The sequence below is a fragment of the Neophocaena asiaeorientalis genome, unplaced genomic scaffold, assembly GCF_003031525.2.
Source record: "Neophocaena asiaeorientalis asiaeorientalis breed wild unplaced genomic scaffold, Neophocaena_asiaeorientalis_V1.1 scaffold127, whole genome shotgun sequence".
Lineage (NCBI taxonomy): Eukaryota > Metazoa > Chordata > Mammalia > Artiodactyla > Phocoenidae > Neophocaena > Neophocaena asiaeorientalis.
The window spans coordinates 5,718,589-5,742,713 of NW_020175414.1; the positions used below are offsets into that span (position 1 = coordinate 5,718,589).

Consider the following 24,125-nt stretch of genomic DNA (forward strand, 5'->3'; position numbering starts at 1 on the left):
TTAAAAATTTAAATCTCTAGACTATAAAAATGAAGTCTTTCTAACTTAATTCTTTGGTAATAAGTATTACTGCAGACCACATTTAATAATCGTTTATGATTTCAAAGCTGATTCATGCTATACTTCTGAAAATTAAAAGAGAAGAGGGAAGGGAGAAAGAGAAGGGAACAAAAAAGAGGACAGATAAGGATGTAGAGAGGTAGGGAGGAAGGACAGGAGGAAAAGAAAATTAATCTGCGCATGAAGGGTTAAGCACCAGAAGAGGATCTATTCATCCCCAAGTTTCTCCTGTTGAGAGAGTTGATTTGATAGAAAACTAGAAATCAATACTTCAATATTTTTTCCATTATATACTGAAGAGCTTATCAAAGCAATGCATCACTTTAGTGCAAATTCTATATTACATAACTCTTCTTTCATAAGAACTTCTGTAATAACTGATAAAGAACAACTACAATTACCTATGTACATACCTGGGTGTTCATCAAGGCCTTTAGACACTGTATGACTTTGTGCTGATTCTTCTTTATAATTTTTTCTTGTCTGCATAAAAGATATCAATGTTGGAATCATCACTGGACATGCAAATGTAGCTTAAATAGAAATAATGATTAGCAATACTTACATTTTGCCACTAATCAGCTTTTCCAAAATGTCCAGTAATAATCCAAGCCCCTCATGTCCAAAGCTCTCCACCCAACTGAAAAACAGAAGAAAGGGTAGTCATATATTAAGTCAGTATTCTAGTTTGGAATATCACAATAACGCTATATACTCACAAATATTTTGCACTTGTTATATTCTAGTCATAAATACAATAAAAGAATAACACTATGTGTAAAATCAGTCATGATTCATAATCTTTGTGAAAAAAGGAGCGATGATGTGATAAGCCAGTGATGTGCTGAACCCAGCTTGCACTTGGCTTGTGAGAGCTGAGTGTGCCCAGCTCTTCCATGCCCCATGTCCATTGACATCATGTTAGTAGCTTAAAACCTGCCATGTTGGAAGTATTGACACTACAGAAATCAGCAAATGCTGCCAATCAGAGTATCCCCTCACCCAGAGCTGGCTGTTAAACATTTAACAGCACACCACTGGATAAGCCTCACTCTGGACTATTCCAAAGAGCAGAAATTGGGCAAGGGAGCAATACTTAAAGAGAAAAGATTCCGGTCTACATAAAGAAAGATTACTGAAAAAATTAGTCAAAATATTGTAAAAGTATGTTCTAGGAGAATTTTCCAAACCACTAAAATACATCTTTATAAATGTTAACAATTTCTTAAATTTCAACGTTCAGTTGTACTTTTAAAAAGAGCTTTATCATTATTTTTATTTATTTATTTATTTATTTATTTTGGTGGTGCACGGGCCTCTCGCTGTTGTGGCCTCTCCCGTTGCGAAGCACAGGCTCCAGATGCGCAGGCTCAGCGGCCATGGCTCACGGGCCCAGCCGCTCCGCGGCATGTGGGATCTTCCTGGACCGGGGCATGAACCCGTGTCTCCTGCATTGGCAGGTGGACTCTCAACCACTGTGCCACCAGGGAAGCCCTATCATTATTTTTAAATAAATATTTTCATCTTGACCCAACCACCTCTATTCCATTAAACCCATTAATATAATCAAAGTATGTATGTAATTAGGATAGCAGTGCCAATAGACAACAGCTCACCTTGACTATAGGAAAACCACCTTAGGACAAATCAGTGTTGATTTGGAAAGCCTAGCACAATAAATAAAATAATGTTAACAATAAGTCTTCCAAAAAGTAGAGGAAAGAAAAAGATATAATATGCTATATATGTGTATTTCTTTGTATATATGTGCTTGTATACATATTTGTTTGTATGTATGATTTTATGTGTGTATGTGTGTCTGTGTGTAGCTTTCGAAAAATGGAATATTAATAACAAACTTTCACCCAATAATCAAAAGCAGGATGTTATAAAGAATAAAAAATTTAAGTCACATACCAGCTTATAATGCCATTTTCTTACTTAAGACACAATATTAATTCCTTAGAAAATAAGAGTAAACACCAAATGTAATATATTTGCATGAAAAATAAAAATATTATTTTAAAAATTCTAGGGACTTCCCTGGTGGTCCAGTGGTTAAGACTCGGCACTTCCACTGCAGGGGGCGCAGGTTTGATCCCTGGTTGTGGAACTAAGAGCCCACATTTCTGTCATGGTGTGACCAAAAATTTAAAAAAAAAAATTCCCTCTTCTTCACTTGTACACTTCTGTGAACACGGCTTAATCACCTACAAATAGTCAGAGTTTCTGATTTTAACCACCCCCCCACAAAGAAAAGAATTTGCCATTTAGATTGGCAGACTCATCTCAGACTATTTTACTCATCTCTTCTCTATGAAAACCACAGAATAACTAATTCAAGAATGCACTTAAACAGGAAAGATACTCCATGTAAAAGAAAAGACTGAAGATCACTATTATAGCTAAGGTGAAGAAAAAAAGTTCAATATAAGTTGGTGTTTTCAAACCAGGATGCTACTTCAAAAGTTAAGAGTTTACTCTCCACTATCAGCATCGCACAGATTACTTGTAGGCATTTCAAATCTTGCTTTCATATTTCATGAAAACGCCTACAGCATCCCACTTAACTGTTTGCCTTGTTGACATCCAATTCTGTATTTATTCTTATTTCACTTGCAACAGGGAAGCTTGAAATCAAACATGCAAGGAGTAATTTGAACGTTTTGCTTGGGCTGGAACTGAGATGTGTGGACAGACTGTTCATCAGACCCTCCTGTCTTAGTACCTCACAGTAAGACTTCAGTATTTTGTTTGAAGTGTTTCTCAACAATCTCTATATTCAAAAGTATATCCATTAAGATATCGTGAAGCTAATATAAATGGTTTAGGATTCTTCATACTGCTATCACCTTCAATCATCATACAGAATAAAGTTACTATTCCTAAAACTGCCTTATAACAAAATATACAAAGTATTTTAAAATTATGTTAATGTAACAAAAAGATTTTCTTGCACATGATATGCTCATGTTGGAGCCCACTATAAAATTCAGGAAGCATATCAATCCAGGTAAATCAAGTCTGAGTAATAAATAATAGAACACAGTTATTTTGAAGATTTATCACCCTATTATAACAACTATTTAACTATACAATACTGGGACCCACAGAATTTCTCAAATCAACTATTTCTGGACCCACTAAATAACTCTCTTCTACAATGCAGAACATGAGTCATTAAAGTAAAACTTATGTCCACTCATGCATATTACATATGAACTAATTCTCTATAAAAGAAACTTACTAAGGTTGAATGTAAAGAAGCATTATACCCAATTACTTTACACTACAACCTTTTAACTCACGGTGGGAATTAATTTCTTGACTGATAATATCAGAGAGATTGGCAACAGCCTTCTGAAAGCCAGACTATACTTTACATCATAAAATATACCAATAACAAGGAAAGTCAGACAGGGTGCAGGGAAAGGAAGATAAGATGCTTGATAACAAAAGAAACACTAATATGTAAACATAAAAAGAAAGCTGATGAAAATACTTACTGAAAAGGTAATATTATAATACAAACTAAATGTGCATAAAAAGTTTCCATGTTTTTCTTAAAAATTTTGCAAGGCCAACATATTCTTGTATTAACAAGTTATCATTCACAAACCCATTCTCTCAAAACCCTTGCCCTCACCCCTATTATTTTCAGCAATGTTATTTTTAAGAATAGGAGCAAATATCATTTCCTATCTCTTCTGGAAAAGATGTTCAAGATAAAAAAGTGATATTGAGTAGGCAGGTCTGCAGTGCTGACAGAGGTTTATTAAAATCGATAGCTTTCTACAGAAGTGAAAAATTTCTCATCATCAATGTAAGAAGCAACCTGGAAAAAAATTATCAACTGATCTATAAATGATCAATATTCAGGAAACAAAATCTGTGCTATTTATTCTGTGCCTAACAGCATAGTGCCATAGGGCATTATGTGGTTTAACTAAAACACCTGCATTCATGGATGAATAAGCACTGGGCAAATGTTTTTTTATTTGTGAATAGAAATGACAGAGATTAGTATGATGTGTAATGGGAAAAAAAACGCTTTAAAACAGCAGAAAGTAATGTGCTGAGTACTAATTTAACACAAAATCTACCTCTTAAAATTCCATAACGGGAGAAGGTGAGATTTCCACTATTGAGAAACAACGGAAATGAGCTGCAGCTGCTCACTGGAGAACTGAAAGATCGAGATACAGAGCTCAATGATATGGGCGCAGTACATCAGACACAACTTCTTTCACAGGAAGAGGATTGGCAGAAAGCGTTGACTTTGGAAGAATGTTGCAGCAAATTAGAAGGAAACTTTGTCTTGATTCCATCAAGGACGAATCTGAGAAATGAAAACTGACAACAACTCTCTCGTACACCTTAACCGGACAGCAGCTACTATTAGAAGCCCTCTTTTTGAAGAGAGAGGGATGCCTTACGGTCCCCATTCCTCAGAGCGGGTGATCACAGAGAGGACATTCAGATGTTAATCCTGTGGTTTGTGAGCAACTTGTATTTTCTAGAGATTTCACAATGGAACTATCCATTAAAAAACTACTGCTAGGGTGGACCTTCAAAATGGTGGAGAAGTAAGACGTGGAGACCACCTTCCGCCCCACAAGTACATGAAATATACATCTATGTGTGGAACAACTCCTACAGAACACCTACAGAATGCTGGCAGAGGACCTCAAACGTCCCAAAGGGTAAGAAAATCCCCACGTACATGCCCATGTGACTGACAGGGTCTTGGTGCTCCAGCCTGGTGTGAGGCATGAGCCTCTGAGGTAGGAGAGTGGAGCTCAGGACGCTGGACCACCAGAGACCTCCTGGCCCGATGTAATATCAATCAGTGAGAGCTCCCCCAGAGACCTAAGACCCAACTCCACCCAATGGCCAGCAAGCTCCAGTGCTGGACACCCCAAGCCAAACAACTAGCAAGACAGGAAAACAATCCTTTAGGCAGAGGGGCTCCCTAAAATCATAATAAGTTAACAGACATCACAAAACACACCATGTGACACAGCCCTGCCCACCAGAATGACAAGATGCAGCCACACCCACCAGAACACAGGCACCAGTCCCCTCCACCAGGAAGCCTACACAAGCCACTGAACCAACCTTACCCACTGGGTGCAGACACCAAAAGCAACAGGAGCTATGAACCTGAAGCCTGCAAAAAGGAGACCCCAAACACAGTTAAGTTAAGCAAAATGGGAAGACAGAGAAATATGCAGCAGATGAAGGAGCAAGATAAAAACCCACCAGACCAAACAAATGAAGAGGAAATAGGCAGTCTATCTGAAAAAGAATTCAGAGTAATGATAGTAAAGATGATCCAAAATGTTGGAAACAGAATGGAGAAAATACAAGAAACACTTAACAAGGACGGAGAAGAACTAAAGAGCAAACAAACAATGATGAACAACATAACAAGTGAAATTAAAAATTCTCTAGAAGGAACCAATAGAAGAATAACTGAGGCAGAAAAAAATGGATAAGCAAAGTGGAAGATAAAATAGTGGAAATAGGGCTTCCCTGGTGGCGCAGTGGTTGGGAGTCCGCCTACCGATGCAGGGGACGCAGGGGACGCGGGCTCGTGCCCCGGTCCGGGAGGATCCCACATGCCGCGGAGCGGAAAATTTCCCTAACGTGGGAAAGGAAATAGTTAAGTCCAGGAAGCACAGAGAGTCCCACACAGGATAATTCCAAGGAGTAACACGCAAAGACACATATTAATTGAACTGTCAAAAATTAAATACAAAGAAAAAATATTAAAAGCAGCAAGGGAAAAACAACAAATAACATACAAGGGAATCCCCATAAGGTTTAAGGTTAACAACTGATCTTTCAGCAGAAACTCTGCAAGCCAGAAGGGAGTGGCAGGACATATTTAAAGTGATGAAGGAGAAAAACCTACAACCAAGATTACTCTACCCAGCAAGGATCTCATTCAGATTTGACAGTGAAATTAAAACATTTACAGACAAGCAAAAGCTAAGAATATTCAGCACCACCAAACCAGCTTTACAACAAATACTAAAGGAACTTCTCTAGGCAGTAAGCACAAAAAAAGGAAAAGACCTACAAAAACAAACCCAAAATAATTAAGAAAGTGGTAATAGGAACATACATATCAATAATTACCTTAAATGAATATGGAGTAAATGTCCCAACCAAAAGATATAGACGGCTGAATGAATGCAAAAACAAGACCCATATATATGCTGTCTACAAGAGACCCACTTCAGACCTAGGGACACATACAGACTGAAAGTAAGAGGATGGAAAAAGATATTCCATGAAATGGAAATCAAAAGAAAGCTGGAGTAGCAATTCTCATCAGACAAAATAGACTTTAAAATAAACATTATTACAAGAGACAAAGAAGGACACTACATAATGATCAAGGGATCAATCCAAGGAGATATAACAATTGTAAATATTTATGCACCCAACATAGGAGCACCTCAATACATAATGCAAATGCTGACAGCCAAAAAAGGGGAAATTGACAGTAACACAATAATAGTAGGGGACTTTAACACCCCATTTCACCAATGGACACATCATCCAAAATGAAAGTAGATAAGGAAACACAACCTTTAAAAGACACATTAAACAAGATGGACTTAACTGATATTTATAGGACATTCCACCCAAAAACAACAGAATACACTTTCTTCTCAAGTGCTCATGGAATATTCTCCAGGATAGATCATATCTTCGGTCACAGATCAAGCCTTGGTAAATTTAAGATAATTGAAATCATATCAAGTGTCTTTTCCCACCACAACTCTTTAAGACTAGATATCAATTACAGGGGGAAAAAACTGTAAAAAACATAAACACAAGGAGGGTAAACAATACAGTACTAAATAACAAAGAGATCACTGAAGAAATCAAAGAGGACATTAAAAAATACCTAGAAACAAATAAACAACCTAACCTTACACCTAAAGCAATTAGAGAAAGAAGAAACAAAAAACCCCAAAGTTAGAAGAAGGAAAGAACTCATAAAGATCAGATCAGAAATAAATGAAAAAGAAATGAAGAACACAATAGCAAAGATCAATAAAACTAAAAGCTGGTTCTTTGAGAAGAAAAACAAAATTGATAAACCACAAGCCAGACTCATCAAGAAAAAAAGGGAGAAGACTCAAGTCAACAGAATTAGAAATGAAAAGAGAGAAGTAACAACTGACACTGCAGAAATACAAAGGATCATGAGAGATTACTACAAGCAACTTTATGCCAATAGAATCGACAACCTGGAAGAAATGGACAAATTCTTAGAAAGGCACAACCTTCCAAAACTGAACTAGGAAGAAATGGAAAATATGGACAGACCAATCACAAGTAATGAAATTGAAACTGTGATTAAAAATCTTCCAACAGGGTTTTGCTGGTGGCGCACTGGGTGAGAAGCCGCCTGCCAATGCAGGGGACACAGGTTCGATCCCTGGTCCGGGAAGATCCCACATGCCACGTGTGGCATAACTACTAAGCCTATGCTCTAGAGCCCATCAGCCACAACTACTGAGCCAATGCACCTAGAATCCGTGCCCCACAGCAAGAGAAGCCTCCACAACAAGAAGCCTGCAGGCGGCATGAAAGACCCAAAACAGCCAAAAATAAATAAATTAAATAAATAAATTTTTTTTTTTTTTTTTTAAATCTTCCAAAAAACAATACTAATGAGGAAAAAATCTGAAAAGAAATTAAGGAAACACTGCCATTTACCATTGCAACAAAAAGAAAAACTACCAAGGAATAAACCTACCTAAGGAAAAAAAAAGACCCGTATGCAGAAAACTATAAGACACTGATGAATGAAACCAAACATGATACAAATAGATGGAGAGATATACCATATTCTTGGATTGGAAGAATCAACATTGTGAAAATGACTATACTACCCAAAGCAATCTACAGATTCAATGAAATCCCTATCAAACTACCACTGGCATTTTTCACAGAACTAGAACAAAAACTTTCACAATTTGTATGGAAACACAAAAGACCCCGAATAGCCAAAGCAATCTTGAGAAAGAAAAACAGAGCTGGAGGAATCGGGCTCCCTGAATTCAGACTATACTACAAAGCTACAGTAATCAAGACAGTATGGTACTGGCACAAAAACAGAAATATAGATCAATGGAACAGGATAGAAAGACCAGAGATAAACCCATGCACATATGGTCACCTTATCTTTAATAAAGGAGGCAGGAATGTACAGTGGAGAAAGGACAGCCTCTTCAATAAGTGGTGCTGGGAAAACTGGACAGCTACATATAAAAGAATAAAATTAGAACATTTTGTAACACCATACACAGAAATAAACTCAAAATGGATTAAAGACCTAAATGTAAGGCCAGACACTGTCAAACTCTTTAGAGAAAAAGTTAGGAGGAACACTCTTTGACATAAATCACAGCAAGATCCTTTTTGACCTACCTCCTAGAGAAATGGAAATAAAAACAAAAATAAACAAATGGGACCTAATGAAACTTAAAAGCTTTTGCACAGCCAAAGAAACCATAAACAAGACAAAAAGACAACCCTCAGAATGGGAACATAACTGGAAATACCAAACTCTTCTCTTTTAATTGCTTCAAGAAAAACTTCTAAGTGTATTACCATTTAGCACTTCCTAGTAGGGGTCTCAATGTAGGAGAAAAAAAGAGGTGAAAAGGTGACAGAAGAAATAAAAAGAGGAAGAGGGGCAACTGGTGTCTAGGATTAAATGTTCAAACCACCTTCAAATGTTCAAAGCAGCTTAGGATTGGAAATTGTTATTGCTTCCAGAGACAGAGGAGGAAATCAAAAGTGCAGAGTGGTTTACAGTGTAATTTTGGGTTTATGAAGCAAATACAGTCACCTCATAAAGCAGAAATGGTAATCAGGTCTCAAATTTACTTCCTGGCCAAAGGAACAAATCACCATCTATATGTTTCCCATAGACTAAAGTTAAAGTTATTACCTCTCTTCCCAAGTGTGCTCTAAAGAAGAGAAAGACAAATGCATCATGGATTGTCAGAGTTGGAATAAACCTACCAGATCATAAACGCAACCTCACCTGTTACATACACCTGCAGGACAGGGACTATTTCTTATTTGTCTTTAAATCCCAGCACCTAGCACATATTAAGCACTAAAATAGTTTTGGAATGAAAGTGAAACTCCTTCCACTTCTATATACAGCTGACCCTTGAACAACACAGGGCTTAAGACCACTGACCCTCCATTTAGTCAAAAATCGGTGTATAACTTATAGTAAGCCCTCCACATCTGTATCTGCAGTACCTCCATATCTGCGGTTCAGCATCCTCATTCAACCAACCTCAGATTGTGTAGTATAGTAGTATCTACAATTGAAAGAAATCTGCTTATAAGTGGACCCATGTAGTTCAAACCTATGTTGTTCAAGGGTCAACTGTATAAGGAAAGGGACACAGAGAGAAGTTAAGGTCGCTTAGAAATAGCACTAGGTCTGCCGATGCATGCCCTGGCTCATGACCTTAACTTTATATATTCAGAAAAAGGCACCAAGTGATGATGCATTCCACGCAACATCACTGACACTGTTTCAACCTTCATGTCAGAAACATCAATTCTGACTCTAGAACTGGTACTTATACATACTTAACCAAGAAGGATAAATCTGAGTCCCTGTCCTACATCACACCTTAGGACTTGACTGACTGCTGCTCAAAGGATGATGTTTCACCACTACTAAAACAAATACTCATTAACTAAGTCAGTCAGCCTTTAGTAGGGGCACACTGTGTGCTCGATACTGCACTAGGGATGAGAAATACAAAGCTGAATAAAACATGTTCTTCGCCCTTGAAAAAATTCACAGACTACTGGTTGAAACAAATGTCGAGCAAAATTATTTCCATAATGTAAGACATGCTATAATCATGGTGCTAAGGGAACAGAAAGAAGGTGCAGCATCTACCACTCCTGGGAACAAAGCAGCTGATATCTGCCCTGAGTCTTGATGGATAAGTCACAGAAAGAAAGAGAAGTCGCTAAGCCAGAGGGAATACATGCAAAAACATTAAATATGAAAGGCATGGCCTGTGCTAAGCACAAGTGGCTGTATCTGAGATAAAAAAAACAAACAGGTAGGAAGGAGCCTGTGAAAAACCTATATACAGTCAGCACTCCATATCCATGGGATCAACAAATTGCAGATCGAAAACATTTGAAAAAAAGAAAATTCCAAAAAGTTCAAAAGGCAAAAGTTGAACTTGCCACACACCAGCAGCTATTTACATAGCATTTCTGTTGTATTTACAACTATTTGCCTAGCCTTTACATTATTAGGTATTATAAGTAATCTAGAGATGATTTAAAGTATACAGGAGAATGTACATAGGTTATATGCAAATACTATACTATTTTATGTAAGGAACTTGCGCATCCTCAGATTTTGGTACTGATCCCCCACAGATACCAAGGGATGACTGAACAATGCCATGGGCAATAAGAAGCCACTACAGGGTTAGGCATACATGGTAGACAGAGTAATCCCACTCCTACCCCTCAAAGATGGCCATGTCCCAACATCAGAACCTATGAATACCCTACATAGCAAAGGGGGAATTAAAAATGGAATTATGGTTGCTACCAGATGATTTTAAAATAGGGAGATTACTCTAGATTATCCAGATGGACCAAATCTAATTACATAATTCATTAAAGCTGAGACCCTTTCCCAGGTGGGTTAGAGAGATGAAATGGAAGAAAGAAGAGATTCAAAGCATGAGATGGACTCAACCTGCCTTTACAGGCTTTAAAGATGGAGGAAGGGGAATATGAACCAAGGAATGTGGGTGGAATCTAAAAAGCTGAGACAATCCTAAACTGACAGCTAGCAAGGAAACAGGGATGCCAGTCTCACAACTGCAGGGAATTGAATTCTGCTAATAACCTAAATGATCAAGCAAACAGGGTTGAGTCTCCTCATTCTTGAACACACATGTCTCCATTTATTAAGACCTTCTTTGATTTCCTTCACCATGATTTTGTAGTTTTCAGCATAAAAGTCCTGTACACAATTTGTTTAGACTTACACCAGAGTATTTTGTTTGTTTGTTTGTTTTGGAGCAGTGGTAAATAGTATTGTTTTCCAAAAGTCATTGCTAGAATATAGAAATACAATTGATCGTTTTGTTCAGGTAAAAAACAGATAATATAAATTTACCCTCTGAATATTTAAGTGTTCAGTACAGTACTGTCAACTGCATTCCCACTGTTGTACAACAGAGCTCTAAAACTTTTCCTCTTGTGAAACACAATTGATTTTTGTTTATCCTGAATCCTGAAATCTTGCTGAACTCAGTGATTAGTTCTAGTTCAAAAAGTTCTTTGAACTTTTCTGTGTAAACAACTGTCACTTGTAAATAGGGACAGTTTTATTTCTTCCTTTCTGATTCATATGCGTTTTATTTCATTGTGGCCTCATTGCTCTGGTGAGAACTTCTAGCACTGTGTTAAGAGTGTTAAGAGGGAAAGTCCCTGCTTTGTTCCCAGTCAGAGGGGAAAAGCATTCAGTATTTCACCACTATATACCATAGTAGCTACAGGATTTATGTAGATTCATGTTATCCAGTTAAAGTACCCTCTGTATTAGTTTCCTAGGGTTGCTATAACAAAGTATCACACAGTGGGTGACTTAAAACAACAAACTTATTCTCATAGCTCTGGAGTCTGGAAGCTCAAAATTAAATTGTCAGCAGAATCAGGCTCCCACTGAGGCTATGGATAGAATCCTTCTTTGCCTCCTCTTAGCTTCTGGTGGTAGCTGTTAATCTAGGATTCCCATACCTCTGTCATCACGTTGTGTGCTCCCAATGTCTCTTTTCTTCTTATAAGGACACCTGTCATATCAGATTAAGAGCCCATTCTGCTCCCTATGATCCCATCTTAATTAATCTGCAATAAAGTCACATTTCTAAGGTGCAAGTTAGAACTTAAACATATCTTTCTGGGGAACACAATCCAACCCATAACATCTATTCTTATTTTTATGACAGTTTTTATCATGAAATAGGGGTTAAGTTTTATCAAATGCTTTGTCTGCATCAATTGATATGATCAGGCGACTGTTCTTCTCTAGCCTTGTCCATATAGTATATTACAATAAGGATTTTGGTGTCTATATTCATGATGGACATTGCTCTGTAAAGGTGGAGGTTTCAGGTTTGTTTTTGTTTTGTCTTGTTATTGTTTTTGTCTGGTTTTGCTATCTGTACACGCTTCATAAATTGCAAACTGTTCCCTGCTCTTGTATTTTCTGGAAGAGACTGTGTAGAATTGATATTATTTTTCTTCAAATATTTGGTAAAATTCTCTAGTGAAATCATCTGTACTTGATCTTTCAAGGAGTTTCAAATTAGTAATTCAATTTCCTTAATAGAGGACTATTCAAATTTTCTATCTCATATTGGGGATGTTGTAGTACTTTATGCTTTTCAAAGAATTGGTCTTTTTCATCCAAGTTGTCAATTTTGTGTGTTTACAGTTGTTTGTAGCATTCCCTTATTACCCTCTTGATGTAGGGTCTATAGTGATATTCTGTTTCATTCCTGATATTGGTAATTTGTATCTTCTCTTTTTTTCCTCATCAATATTAACAAAGGCTTGTCAATTTTATTAATCTCTCCAAAGAGCCAGCTCCTTGTTTCACTGATTTACTCTATTGCTTTTCTGGTTTCAATTTAATTGATTTCTGCTGTTTATTATTTCCCTCCTTCTGCTTGCTTTGGGCTTACTTGCTTTTCTTTTTTTTTTAAGATTCTTTTTTTTTGGCGGCACCACACAGCTCGCGGGATCTTAGTTCCCTGACCAGGGATTGAACCCAAGGCCTTGGCAGTGAGAGCACGGAGTCCTAACCACTGTACTGCCAGGGAATTCCCTATTTTTTTTAGATTCTTAAGGTGATAACTGAAATTACTAATGTGAGCCTTTTCCTCTTTTCTAATGTATGTGTTTAGTGCTATAGTAATGCTTTAGATGTGTCCCACAAATTTTGAAATGTGGTATTCTCATTTTCATTATGCTTGGTATATTTTTTGTTTCTTTCGAGACTTCTTCTTTGACCCAAGGACTATATAGAAGTGTGTTGTTTACTTTCCAAATGTTCAGAAGTCTTCCTGTTATCTTTCTGTTAGTGATTTCTAGTTTGAGTCCATTTTGGTGAGAGAACACATTTAGTATGATTTCAGTTCTTTTAAACTTGATGAGGTTTGCTCTGTAGCCCAGGATATGGTCTGTCTCGGTATATGTTCTGTGGTAATAAGAAAAGAATGTGTATTCTTTTATCATTGGATGGAATCTTCTATAAATATATGCTTTTGCTTGATGGTGGTGTTGAATTTTTTATACCCTTAGTGATTTTCTGTCCACATGTTGTATCAATTGTTGACTTAGTTGTTAAGTCTCCATATCTAATTGTGGATTTATCTATTTTTCCTTTCAGTTCTATTATTTCTTATTTCATGTGTTTTGCATATCTGTGATTTGACACATACACATTTAGGATTGAGCTTTTGGTGGTTTGACTCTTATTATATAGAATCAATCTCTTTTACTTCCTTACTCTGAGGTCTAAATTATATTAAAAATAGCCACAACTGCTTTCTTTTGATTAACATTTATATATATGTCTATTATGCTTTTACTTTCCATTTGCCTATATCAATATATTTGAAGTAAATTTCTAATAGAAAATATATAACTAGTGATATTTTTAATCTAGTCTGCAAATCTCCTTTAATTAACACATAACCATTTACACCTAATGTAATTATTGATATGCTAAGGTTTCAGTCAACCATTTTTTTTTTTTTGGTTTTGGTTTGTTCACTTTATCTTCTTTTTCCTGACTTCCCATGGTTTACTTCAACATGTTTTAGAATTCCATTTTGATTTACCTAATGAGTTTTTCTGTCTTGCTGGCTGCCCCTTTCATGGTCCCCTGGCTTAAGAGTAGTAGTAGCCTTTTACTGGGATTTTGTCTATGCTTATTAGTATTTCTAGGTTGCTGACTTCTTTAGGTCCAAATCTGGGATCAAAGAGGCAAAAAGAAAATTCACAGAACTCACCACCATGTTGTTCCTTGGGTCCCAAGTTCCCTAGCCTACGTGCCATTTTGTATTTATTTCATATACAATGTCTTATTTTTTTAGTTGTGCTTAGTGAGGAATAGGTAAAAGTACATCTACTCCATCTTCTTAGAAACACAAGTTTGAAACATCTACAGTTAACATGTGAGAATAGGCAGAAACTCCCAACCAAGGCACCTGAGAAAAGGCAGTGAAGATGACATAACAAATCTTAAGGAATACACCAGAAACTAATACAACATTGTAAATCAATACTTCATAAATAATTTTTTTTTAAAAATCATAAGAAGAGAGAAAATAGATAAGAGTCAAGGGTCAACTGCTGAAGTGAGGTCAAATAAAAACTGAAAAGAACCATTAAAAGCTGAATTCAAGACCAGTTTATAAATAACTCTGTAATAGTAAAATTCTGATTGCAGAAGAATTAAAAAAAGAAAAAGGGTGGTTAGAATAGACATAATAAATGTAATAGGGGATAAAGATTTGATGGGAAAAATCTGAAGGAGAAACAAGAAGAGGTAAAACAAACAAATAATTAAAATAGGGTATAACAAGCATTAGGACAAACGTAAGCAAAGGATGCTAAAGAAGCAGGTAAGGTAACTACCTAATGTGGCAGGGGCTAGAAAAAAATCCTCAAAGAAAATTTTATGCCTACAATCTTCACATGGAAAGATGCTAACATATCTTCAGTTTAAAAAGCAGATATGGTAATTTCTACTTTTTTTCAAAAATATGTGTTTTTGTTCCTTTATAGGAAATGTGTCACGTATGCGGAGCTATACAGACACATTCTTAATTATCTCCTACCTAATCAGCTCACTCATTTACCTGCCGGTTTCCAATCCATGTATGAAACACTGGCTAACATCCATGGCAAAATGAGCATTCCAGGCAAGTGTTCTACTCTCTCATATATCCACATGCTTCTGCTCCCACCAAGAATCAGATGGATTGGTTTCCAAATCCATTTTTGCCAGTTGTACTTATTGCTATAATTATGTAATTTAAACTACATAAACAGACAACATATCATTGGGAAAAGTGTTGCTGTTTCTATGAAAATTAAGTCTAATGCTTTGGAAACATTTTTTAAAAGATGACATTTAAACAGTGCTATAGAAGTAGATGTAGACGCAAGCGTAAATATATTGAGAGATCATCAAAAAGATTTTTTTTTAAAGAGTAAGAATTCTATTTTCAGGTTACTTTGTAGAGAGCCCCCACTTTCCTGTTCCCCAGTAAAACACCATCATGAGGGCAACAACGCATCATGACTATGGTTTATGCAGTCAGCCTTTGTCTCCTCCAAGAACAGCTCTGGGTTCCATATCGAATATCTACAGAAAAAAATGGATGTTTATGTTTTGAACTTTAAAAAAAAAAAAGGTATATGTGAATCATTTAGTTTATGATTCCCTGCTTTAACCAACTTTTTTCAAATAAACAGCAATAGAGGTAAACAAGAGAACCTCCTCACACACACCCACTCCTACCCAAGAAGTTACAGTGTCCAAGTAGGTGATGCTATTCATTTCTCCTTCATTTTGCTTTTGTGTATTGTTTATTTTCCTGCCATGAATTTATATTTTTAATAGTAAGACAGCATTTTTTAATTACAAAAAACAATAATTTTACATGAACGCCTAGGGAAGCACAAAGTTATTTTGCTAAAAATCAACATAAGGAGTTTCTTGAAAGAGGAAAAAATACATCACTGGTCACATGTGACAAAGTAACAAATTTCAGACCTTAAACTTAGAAGGTCAGCTTTAATATGTATAATATCCAGATCCAATTTACATTCCTATGTCAGAGCAATATATCACCAATGCTGAATATAATTATAGCTTATTTTAAGCTTTCATTTTTACCTACTCTTAGCAAGGTGACTAATTACTTAAGATGAAGAGTTCTGGGGAGAGTACAAAGCAATTAACATGCTCTGTAGGGCAAAACAAACATACACCTACATCCCATTCAACAGGCCATCCACAAAAATGACACTAAATTATACAGGCGGATAGGGAATTTAGGAACTAAATAATGTTCTGATTGTAAAATCTACCAAACTTCAAAATACAACCATTAACATGTATATTTTCTAGGAATTGACTTTTAAAGAAATTATGTATTTAAAACTAGCTATTTATTCCCCCCTCTAATATTAGATGAAATAGAAGTAACAAATTAATACAAAACAAGTAACAAAACAAGTTACTTCTAATTTCATCTAATATTAGGTGAAATTAGAAGTAACAAACTGAATAATCCATTCTCATAGTTACTTTTTAGCTACAACATATTCAAGGGGATAAAATGTCTAGAGAAAGTATTCCAAATAAAATGTAAAGACAACCAGATGAACTGCAATGACGAAAAACAAAGCACCTTATACAAGAAACATGAGCTCTTTATCTTTAGATGAAAAGATAGTAGGAGAACTACAGATTTAAAATAACATAATCACTATGCACTCTAATGAAAACTTAAGCCTACTATTAAAAGTAACATTGCAGAAATTGAAATAGTTTAAAACTATTAAATAGTTTAAGTATTAGTAAGCAAATTTCTTAGTATCAAATGCATCATTACTTTAGGAAAGCATTAACTGAATTATTCATTTTAAATACAGACTAATTTGACAGCCAACAAATGGGGAAAGAAAAATTGTCATCACACTTCAGGCCTTCCACCATCTGTTCCCACCCTAAATACTTGCTACTACTGCCCAATACTAGTCCAACAGATCAGATCAGTCCATAAATTTAACTATTAAGTCCATAATCTGCCCTTGATTCTGTCAAGTTCATTCCTAGCTTCACTCATAATGCTCCCCTCCACAGAATTACCTCTTCTCTAACCAATGAAACGATTTCATCTTTCAAGGGCCAGTTCAAATTTCCTCCTTGTTTGAACTCTCACTAATTTAAGTTTCTCCATTTGCTCAAAGGGTTTCATTGCCGTGATCCCAGATATTCCTCCAGTTACTGCCCATTTATTTCTCTCCTTTCTTTTATAGCAGAAGGTCTCAAATGATTTCATCACAGGTGTAATCAGTACATCTTCATCCATTCACTCCATCTCACTTCAATCTGGCTTCTGCCACGCAGTCTCCACAAAATTACTTTTCTCAAAGGTCACTAACAGCCCTCCCCTTGCTAATTCCCACTGTATTACCTTGCCCCACCTCAGCAGCATTCTATGTGGTTTGCCACCCCCTTCTTTTGAAACACTCTTCCTCTCTTAGGTTCAGGAAATCAGCCTCCTGGATTTTCCTCCTCCCCACCAGCCAGAGCTCAATCTGTTTTCCTGGCTTCTCCTCCCTTTCTGGGCCACAAATAATTGCTGAGTTCCTCAGAGCTTCTTCCAGGAACTCTTCTGTACCTTGCTCTCTTTCCAGATGCATGTGCACAGATACACACACCCCAGCCCTGGATCTCTGCCATTCTCAGAGCTTTATGTACAATCCACATATAAACAACAGTACATATCTCCACTCCACATTTCTCCACTGAGCTGCAGACTCACATATCTGGCTCCTTGCCCGATATCTCAAATTGTGAAACTCTTGGACATATCAAACTTAACATGTTTAAAAGAGATATTTGATTTTCTTCTCCAAAATGCATGGAATCAGTAACAATCATTTTCCTCTCTCCCAGCATGGATGACGAATGTCGCCTGCCATGCACGAAGGATGTTGTAGACATCAGCCTCTGTAGCCACCCCCAATGGTGCACCTTGAGGGGATTCAGGATGGAGAAAAACATGATACTGGCCCTGGATAGTTAAGGTGCATATCAAAGGAACAATTTCAACAAGCCCAGACTCTTGCATCTTCCCATACACAGAAAACTGCTAAATTCATTAACTTGAGATGTCTGGTTTTCTTTAATTAGCAGTAATTTTTAGATATTCTGACTACCTGGGTTTTTTTTCTTTTACAAAAACTCCTATATATCCTGGCTCCTCCCTTACCTCTTCCGAACAGTCCCTCAGAGCTAGCTGAGAGGCTGTCTCCTGGGCTTAAGTCCTCAGTAAGTCTGCTAAATAAAACATAACTCTCAACTTTTAGGTTGTGCAATTTTTTTTTCAGTCAACACCAGTTAACAGCACTGCTATCGACCTCTTTGCTCAAGTCAAAAATCCAGGTTTTTTTTCATTCACAGCCCACATCCAATCCATCAACATGTCCTACTGTTTCTACTTCACTTTATCTGCAAAATCCACCCAGCTCCTCGCCCACTACTACAATCCTTATCCAAGCCCCCTCATCCCTCCTGTGGCTACTTCCACAGCCTCCCTTCTGCTCTCCCTGTCCACTCTCTCCCATCTTGAATCTATTCTCTCCACAGAGCAGGAGTGATCTTTTTAAACAGGTAAGTTAGAATACATCACTTCCTGCGTTAAACTCCTTAATAGCCTCCCACTTACTTAGAATAAAAATCCAATTTCCCTACCATGACTTTAAGACCCTCATGACCTGGCCACTGCCCACCTCTCTGACGGTCCCATCCGCCTGCCACTGTTTCTCCACCTCAGGTCTCTGCTGCCCAGGAGATGCTCCAGGACCAGCACCAATGCCTAAGCTTCTCTTATCTAGTTCCTTGTCCTCCTGATCTCTTAAACTTCACCATCTCAGACTTTCTCTGAGCAGCTTGCATCTAAAAGCTCTCTATGCTTTACTGTTGGTCCCATACTTTTTCTTGACTGAACTGATGATATCTTTTATTTACTTCTATTTTCTATGACTTTCCCCAGTATGCCTCTTGTTACTGTGGTACCTCACACAGGTAGAATATTACACCCTCGGCTGTACTCTAGTGGCATGTTATTATCCATGACACATACTTAAGGACTTAATTAGATAAGAGCTGGTGGTACATTTATTCTTTAGTGTTTGTTAGGCATTTCTCTCCAAATGGAATCTGAGCAATGTGAGGACCAGGAGAAGTGCTTGCACCTCTTCTAGCTTTGTAACAGGGAGGTCCATATAGACACTAAAGTACCTGGCCTTCTACCCTGAAGAATGAGCAAGACAGGCTCATGCATATCACTTCATTTCATGCTTTAAGTTCCCTATTCTCTCCTTACTATTTAAGTTCATTTAACCTGTGCTCTGATATTCTCTCCTGAGCCCCATATTAAGGTTCTACAACAACAGAACATTTTGTCCCCCTCCTCAGAAATTCACAGCATGACAGAGGAAACAGCCATACCTAGACTCAAGAGTGAAAAGGCTCAAAACAAATGCACAAGGAAAATTACATGAATTTCTGATCTCTACAACTGTGTTGTCCAATAGGTAGCCACTAGCGACGTGTGTATACTTAAATTTAAATTAATTAAAATTTGATTGCTCAGTCACAGTAGCCACATTTCAAGTGCTTGACAGCCACCTGTGATGAGTTCGAAACACCAAAGACACAGCGCATTTCCATCGCTGTACAAAGTTACTGGACTTCTGTTCAAATGAGCCTAATTTCTCTTTGGCCCTGCAGAGACACTCCAGGTGACCTTCCTGGTTCTAAGCTTAATGTGAGTGTTTCTTTTCTGTTATGTTTTATAAATTTTAACATACAAAAGATGTTTAACATATGAAAAGTATACCTATTTCTTTCTGATGTACATTACACCTGTAACAAAATAAACAGAAATCTGTGGTCAGTATAAAATTGAGTTTTACTCTATACGATTTTCTGAATCAAAGAAATTAAAACTTCCTTCTATTGCCAATATATTGTGCCTCCTTTAATATTAAGGCCTTTCTTTATTTATAGTTATATATTTCTCTAGTAGAGTTATGTCAGAGAATATCAAGACAAGGATCAACTTACTTAAATTCTTTACTTAACCCACTCAGCAATATACTCAACACATAATGTCAAGACCAAAAAATTAGTCTCAGAACTAAACTATATAAATTTTCATTTGTAGGATACCAAATAACTAGAAGCTTTAGTGCCTGCAGTACAAATAATTTTTCCACTGAAAATAGTTATCTTTACCAAAGAAACCAAAGTATTCAGTAAATAACATCATACTGATAGCTATTATAGATTTGAACACAGAAGGTTTATATTTCTGAAAACGCAGACAATTATCACCTAAAAGAAGAAAGTTTCTTATATTTTGCCTTTACATCCATAAGAAATTGTTTAAGATTAACAGCAGTTTTTTTTCCCCAAATTGCAGTAATCAAATCTTTTCAAATAGTTTTCATTCATATATTCTCTCTTTTATGCCTGAATATCAAACTACTCTATTTTAAAAGCAAAAATTTGAGACTCTATGTTACATTGTAACTGACTTTATATTTGAATAGGATTTTTTTAAATTAATCTTGGCTATTCAAACAGCAATTTATATTTCACTTTGAATAGACTGGGAGACATATATTTTAAAATAGATTGGCAGCACTTTACAATTCTACGACTTTTCATGTCAAGTATAAACTGAGCTATATAGCTCTTATTCACCATTTGCAGAAAATATGTACTTCTCTGTTAAAAGCAATTACTCTATTTTCGATGTACTCTACTTTTATTGTTAACCTTGCATTCAAAGTCAAAGCTTTAAGATACAGGTAAAGTTAACTTTGAAACCAAATAATTATAATACATCTTAATATATCTATGAGCCAAAGCCAAACTACAGTATGAATGACAATACACAAAGGAGAAAGCCTCCCAACCAGTGGGGAACATTCAACCTTCTAGAGAGTCTCTCAGAAAAATGACACCAGCTTTGGAGCTGTTGTGAAAAATGCATTGGAAAGTAATGGCTTGCCCTTCAAAAATATCAAGTTAGTATTCACTTGAAAACATTAATAACTATTTTCTTCCAGGGCATGTTTTATTAATATTTCATTCATTTAAAGCACTTTGGAAAGAACAGCAAGCAAAATGGCCTAAAATTAGAGGTAATTCTCAACAAATATTTCTTTAATAAGCAATACTGTCATAAAAGTTACAAATCCTGAATGATAATTTACACATAAATAATGCAAGGCATATCCCAAGATATATGGCAATGTCTAAAGAGGTAAAGAAGAATATTAACATCCTACCTTACGCTTTGACTTCTTACTGGAAAACAACCTGGAAAAAATGCTTGTAAGAGGTAAAAGTAAGCACATCTCTGAGGAAATTTCTGTTTAAAAAAAAACACGAACCTCACTAATATTTTTAATCTACCAAAGGGGATGTTTCTATGACTTCTATGATGTGCCATATTGCCAATTTCCTCATCCTGACCACAGGTAGCCAAAGTGAAGGCCACCATGGACCAAAGCTATAGCACTCTGTCAGACCAGCCTCTCCTTTCCTTTCCTACTTTTTATAGTTGGTATGAAGCCCACTCCCTTAGCCTTATCCCACCAAGACTATAGTCCCTGCTGTAGGCAGCCTCCCTTAGATCACTCTTTGATTCTCTTGATACGAATGTCTACTCATCCTTGGAGGTTTTAAAATATAAGCTTTAATCTTTAAGACTTTAACTTCATATGTATTCTCATAGTCTTGAACATAACTTTGAGAAAATAATAATCATGCAATAAATATATCAAAGAAATATGCAGCTATTCAGAAGAACCAAGGCATTTAAGCAGCACTGCATAATAAAATATAACAGAAATGGTATGTATGTGTTGTCCAATATGGTAGCCACAGCCACATGTGTCTACTGAGCACGTGAAATGTTGCCCTTTTTTTCATTAAACTTTAATTAATTAAATTTAAATAGCCACAAGTGACTAGTAGCTACTGTATTGAACAGCACAGGAAAGAAAACACAGAGTCACCTATATTACTAACCTTCCTGACATCATTACTGAAGAGAAAGAAAGAGAAAGACAGAAAAGGAAAATGAAAGACGAAAACTACAAGAATGTACATTACCAAGGAACACCTTTACTCCTCTTGCCCATTCAGAAATTATCATATGTATAAACTGCTAGTTTTTCTAAGGCTGATTTTCAAAAAAAAACTTTTTATCTCATGTCTTAATTTAAATTCCAAAACACCACGAGAATAAAAATAAACTGGAGCATATTATTAAAGAACATTATCCTCCTTCCCTCATTTCTACAAAAGGAGAGGTCTTCTACTATATTCCCCATAAAGCAACATTGGGGGTTACTTCTGGTCACTCCCTCTACCTCGTTATTGGAATATCCCCCAGGAAAAATTACTTTATCAAATTGGTGAAAGTGGAGAAAAAAACAGAACGCTCCTACCTGCATAGGAACCTGGCCTGCAGTTACCTATTCTCTCTACCTATTACTACATGATAAGTGATTCAGTGGGAAGAAGTAAGAAGTATATTTCACCTTCAAGCCCCAGTTTTGCTTTTCACTCTTAGCTTTTCCAGCAGTACAGCTGATTTTGTTTCTTACCCTGCTTCTGTATCTACTTTTTACATGTATTTCAGAATGCAAAAGCAAAAAGACGGTGTAATTAGCATCACCATAAAACCCAGTATTTTGCATGTGCACGTGTCAAACAGGACAGAAGTTGAATTACAGGAAACTGAATAAATGGTAACAGGTCTCTTTTTTGTGGGATTTAGGGGTGAGTCATAGAGAAAGAAGACTTTGGGAGGCCAAGCAAAAGAAAGATACTGAAAAAGTGCTGAAGCAAATGCAGGACCTGAGAGATGACTGTTTATTTCACTTGACCAAGTTGACTGTGTTTAAGTAGAGGTCGTTTCAAGAAATTCAGAGCAGGGTAACCCTTTGTATCTTAGAAAGTTTTTGACCTGATTCAAGTCCTGAGGCACACTATAAAAGCACTTTTGTTTACATCTTCTAATACTAAAATAAAGAACCTAAATGTCCAATGAAACTAAAAACTGGAAAAAAACAAAAATTTAACACTTATTGACCTATTATGTATCCCAATAAATAATGCACTGATACTCAGCCCATTTCTTCTCACTCCCCTTCCCCACTTCTATTCTGTTCTGTTCTTGTCTCAAAGGGGCTGAACCTGCAGGCTGCAGTTCCCAGGCTTTGTAATCAACTGCTCTCTGCTAGGTTTGACCAGAGGGAAGGTGAAGAAAGAATAACAAGGATGTTTCTCTCCCTCTCTCTCTCCCTTGGCAGTTTCTCTGCAACAGTTGCATCTTCCCCATGGATCCAGTTTCTTCCATTCAACACCAGGCTGTGAGCTTCCAGAGCATTGCCTTTCCCTCCAGCACAGGGGTGGAGCAACTTCCGGCTGTTGCGAACCTCCACTACCTCACTGCTCCCTATTTGGTTTCTCAGTCTTTCCATCACCCATTTAACCAATTTCTGGCATTAACTTCTTTTTTAAAAAGCGTATAGCATGCGCTCTGGTTCCTGTTTTCCTCTCAGGACCCTGACAACGTGTATAATACACATATATACATATGTGTGCATGACAGTTTGATTCCGATTTCATCTCCAACTTCTTCCTAGGAAAGCATCTTTGGTAAGAACAAGGAAAGGAACAGAAACTCTTTAAGAATCATAATATGGTATAATAAAGCTTTAAGAAGAGAAACGTTTGACTTGTAGATGTTTTAGTTTGAGTGCTCTAAATAGCCTGCACCACCCTTACCCCACCACAATGTCATTGATAGAATCCACTGACCAAGACGAGGGACTCTGCAGGCACGGTTGAAGGATGAAGGCCTGGGGGGATTGGCAGTGATAATAAAGGAGGGACAAGAAGCCTTCCTCACTCAAGTACCTCTACATCATATTCATTGTCCCTTCCCTCAACTATGGGAGGGAGAGGGGATGTAGGAAACCCAGACTTTTACCGGGTTCACTCTCTCCATGAATTTCTTGGATGTTTCTGAGGAATATTAACACACCCACAAATGTCTAATGTCAAAGTATGATTTTCAGAAAGATAAAAACATTGCTCACCCAAATAAAGCCAGCAGTGTCAAATACTTACC

The 24,125-nt window shown here is 36.7% G+C and overlaps 1 protein-coding gene across 1 annotated transcript in view; it reads right to left on the bottom strand.

Annotated features, from left to right (window-relative positions):
- The window catches only part of DIAPH3 (diaphanous related formin 3), a 408,148-nt gene that overhangs the window by 376,871 nt on the left and 7,152 nt on the right, over positions 1-24,125 (bottom strand). Inside the window, 2 exon segments of the mRNA XM_024767214.1 lie at positions 474-543; positions 626-700. Of these exon segments, the coding sequence (XP_024622982.1) occupies positions 474-543; positions 626-700 (145 nt within the window).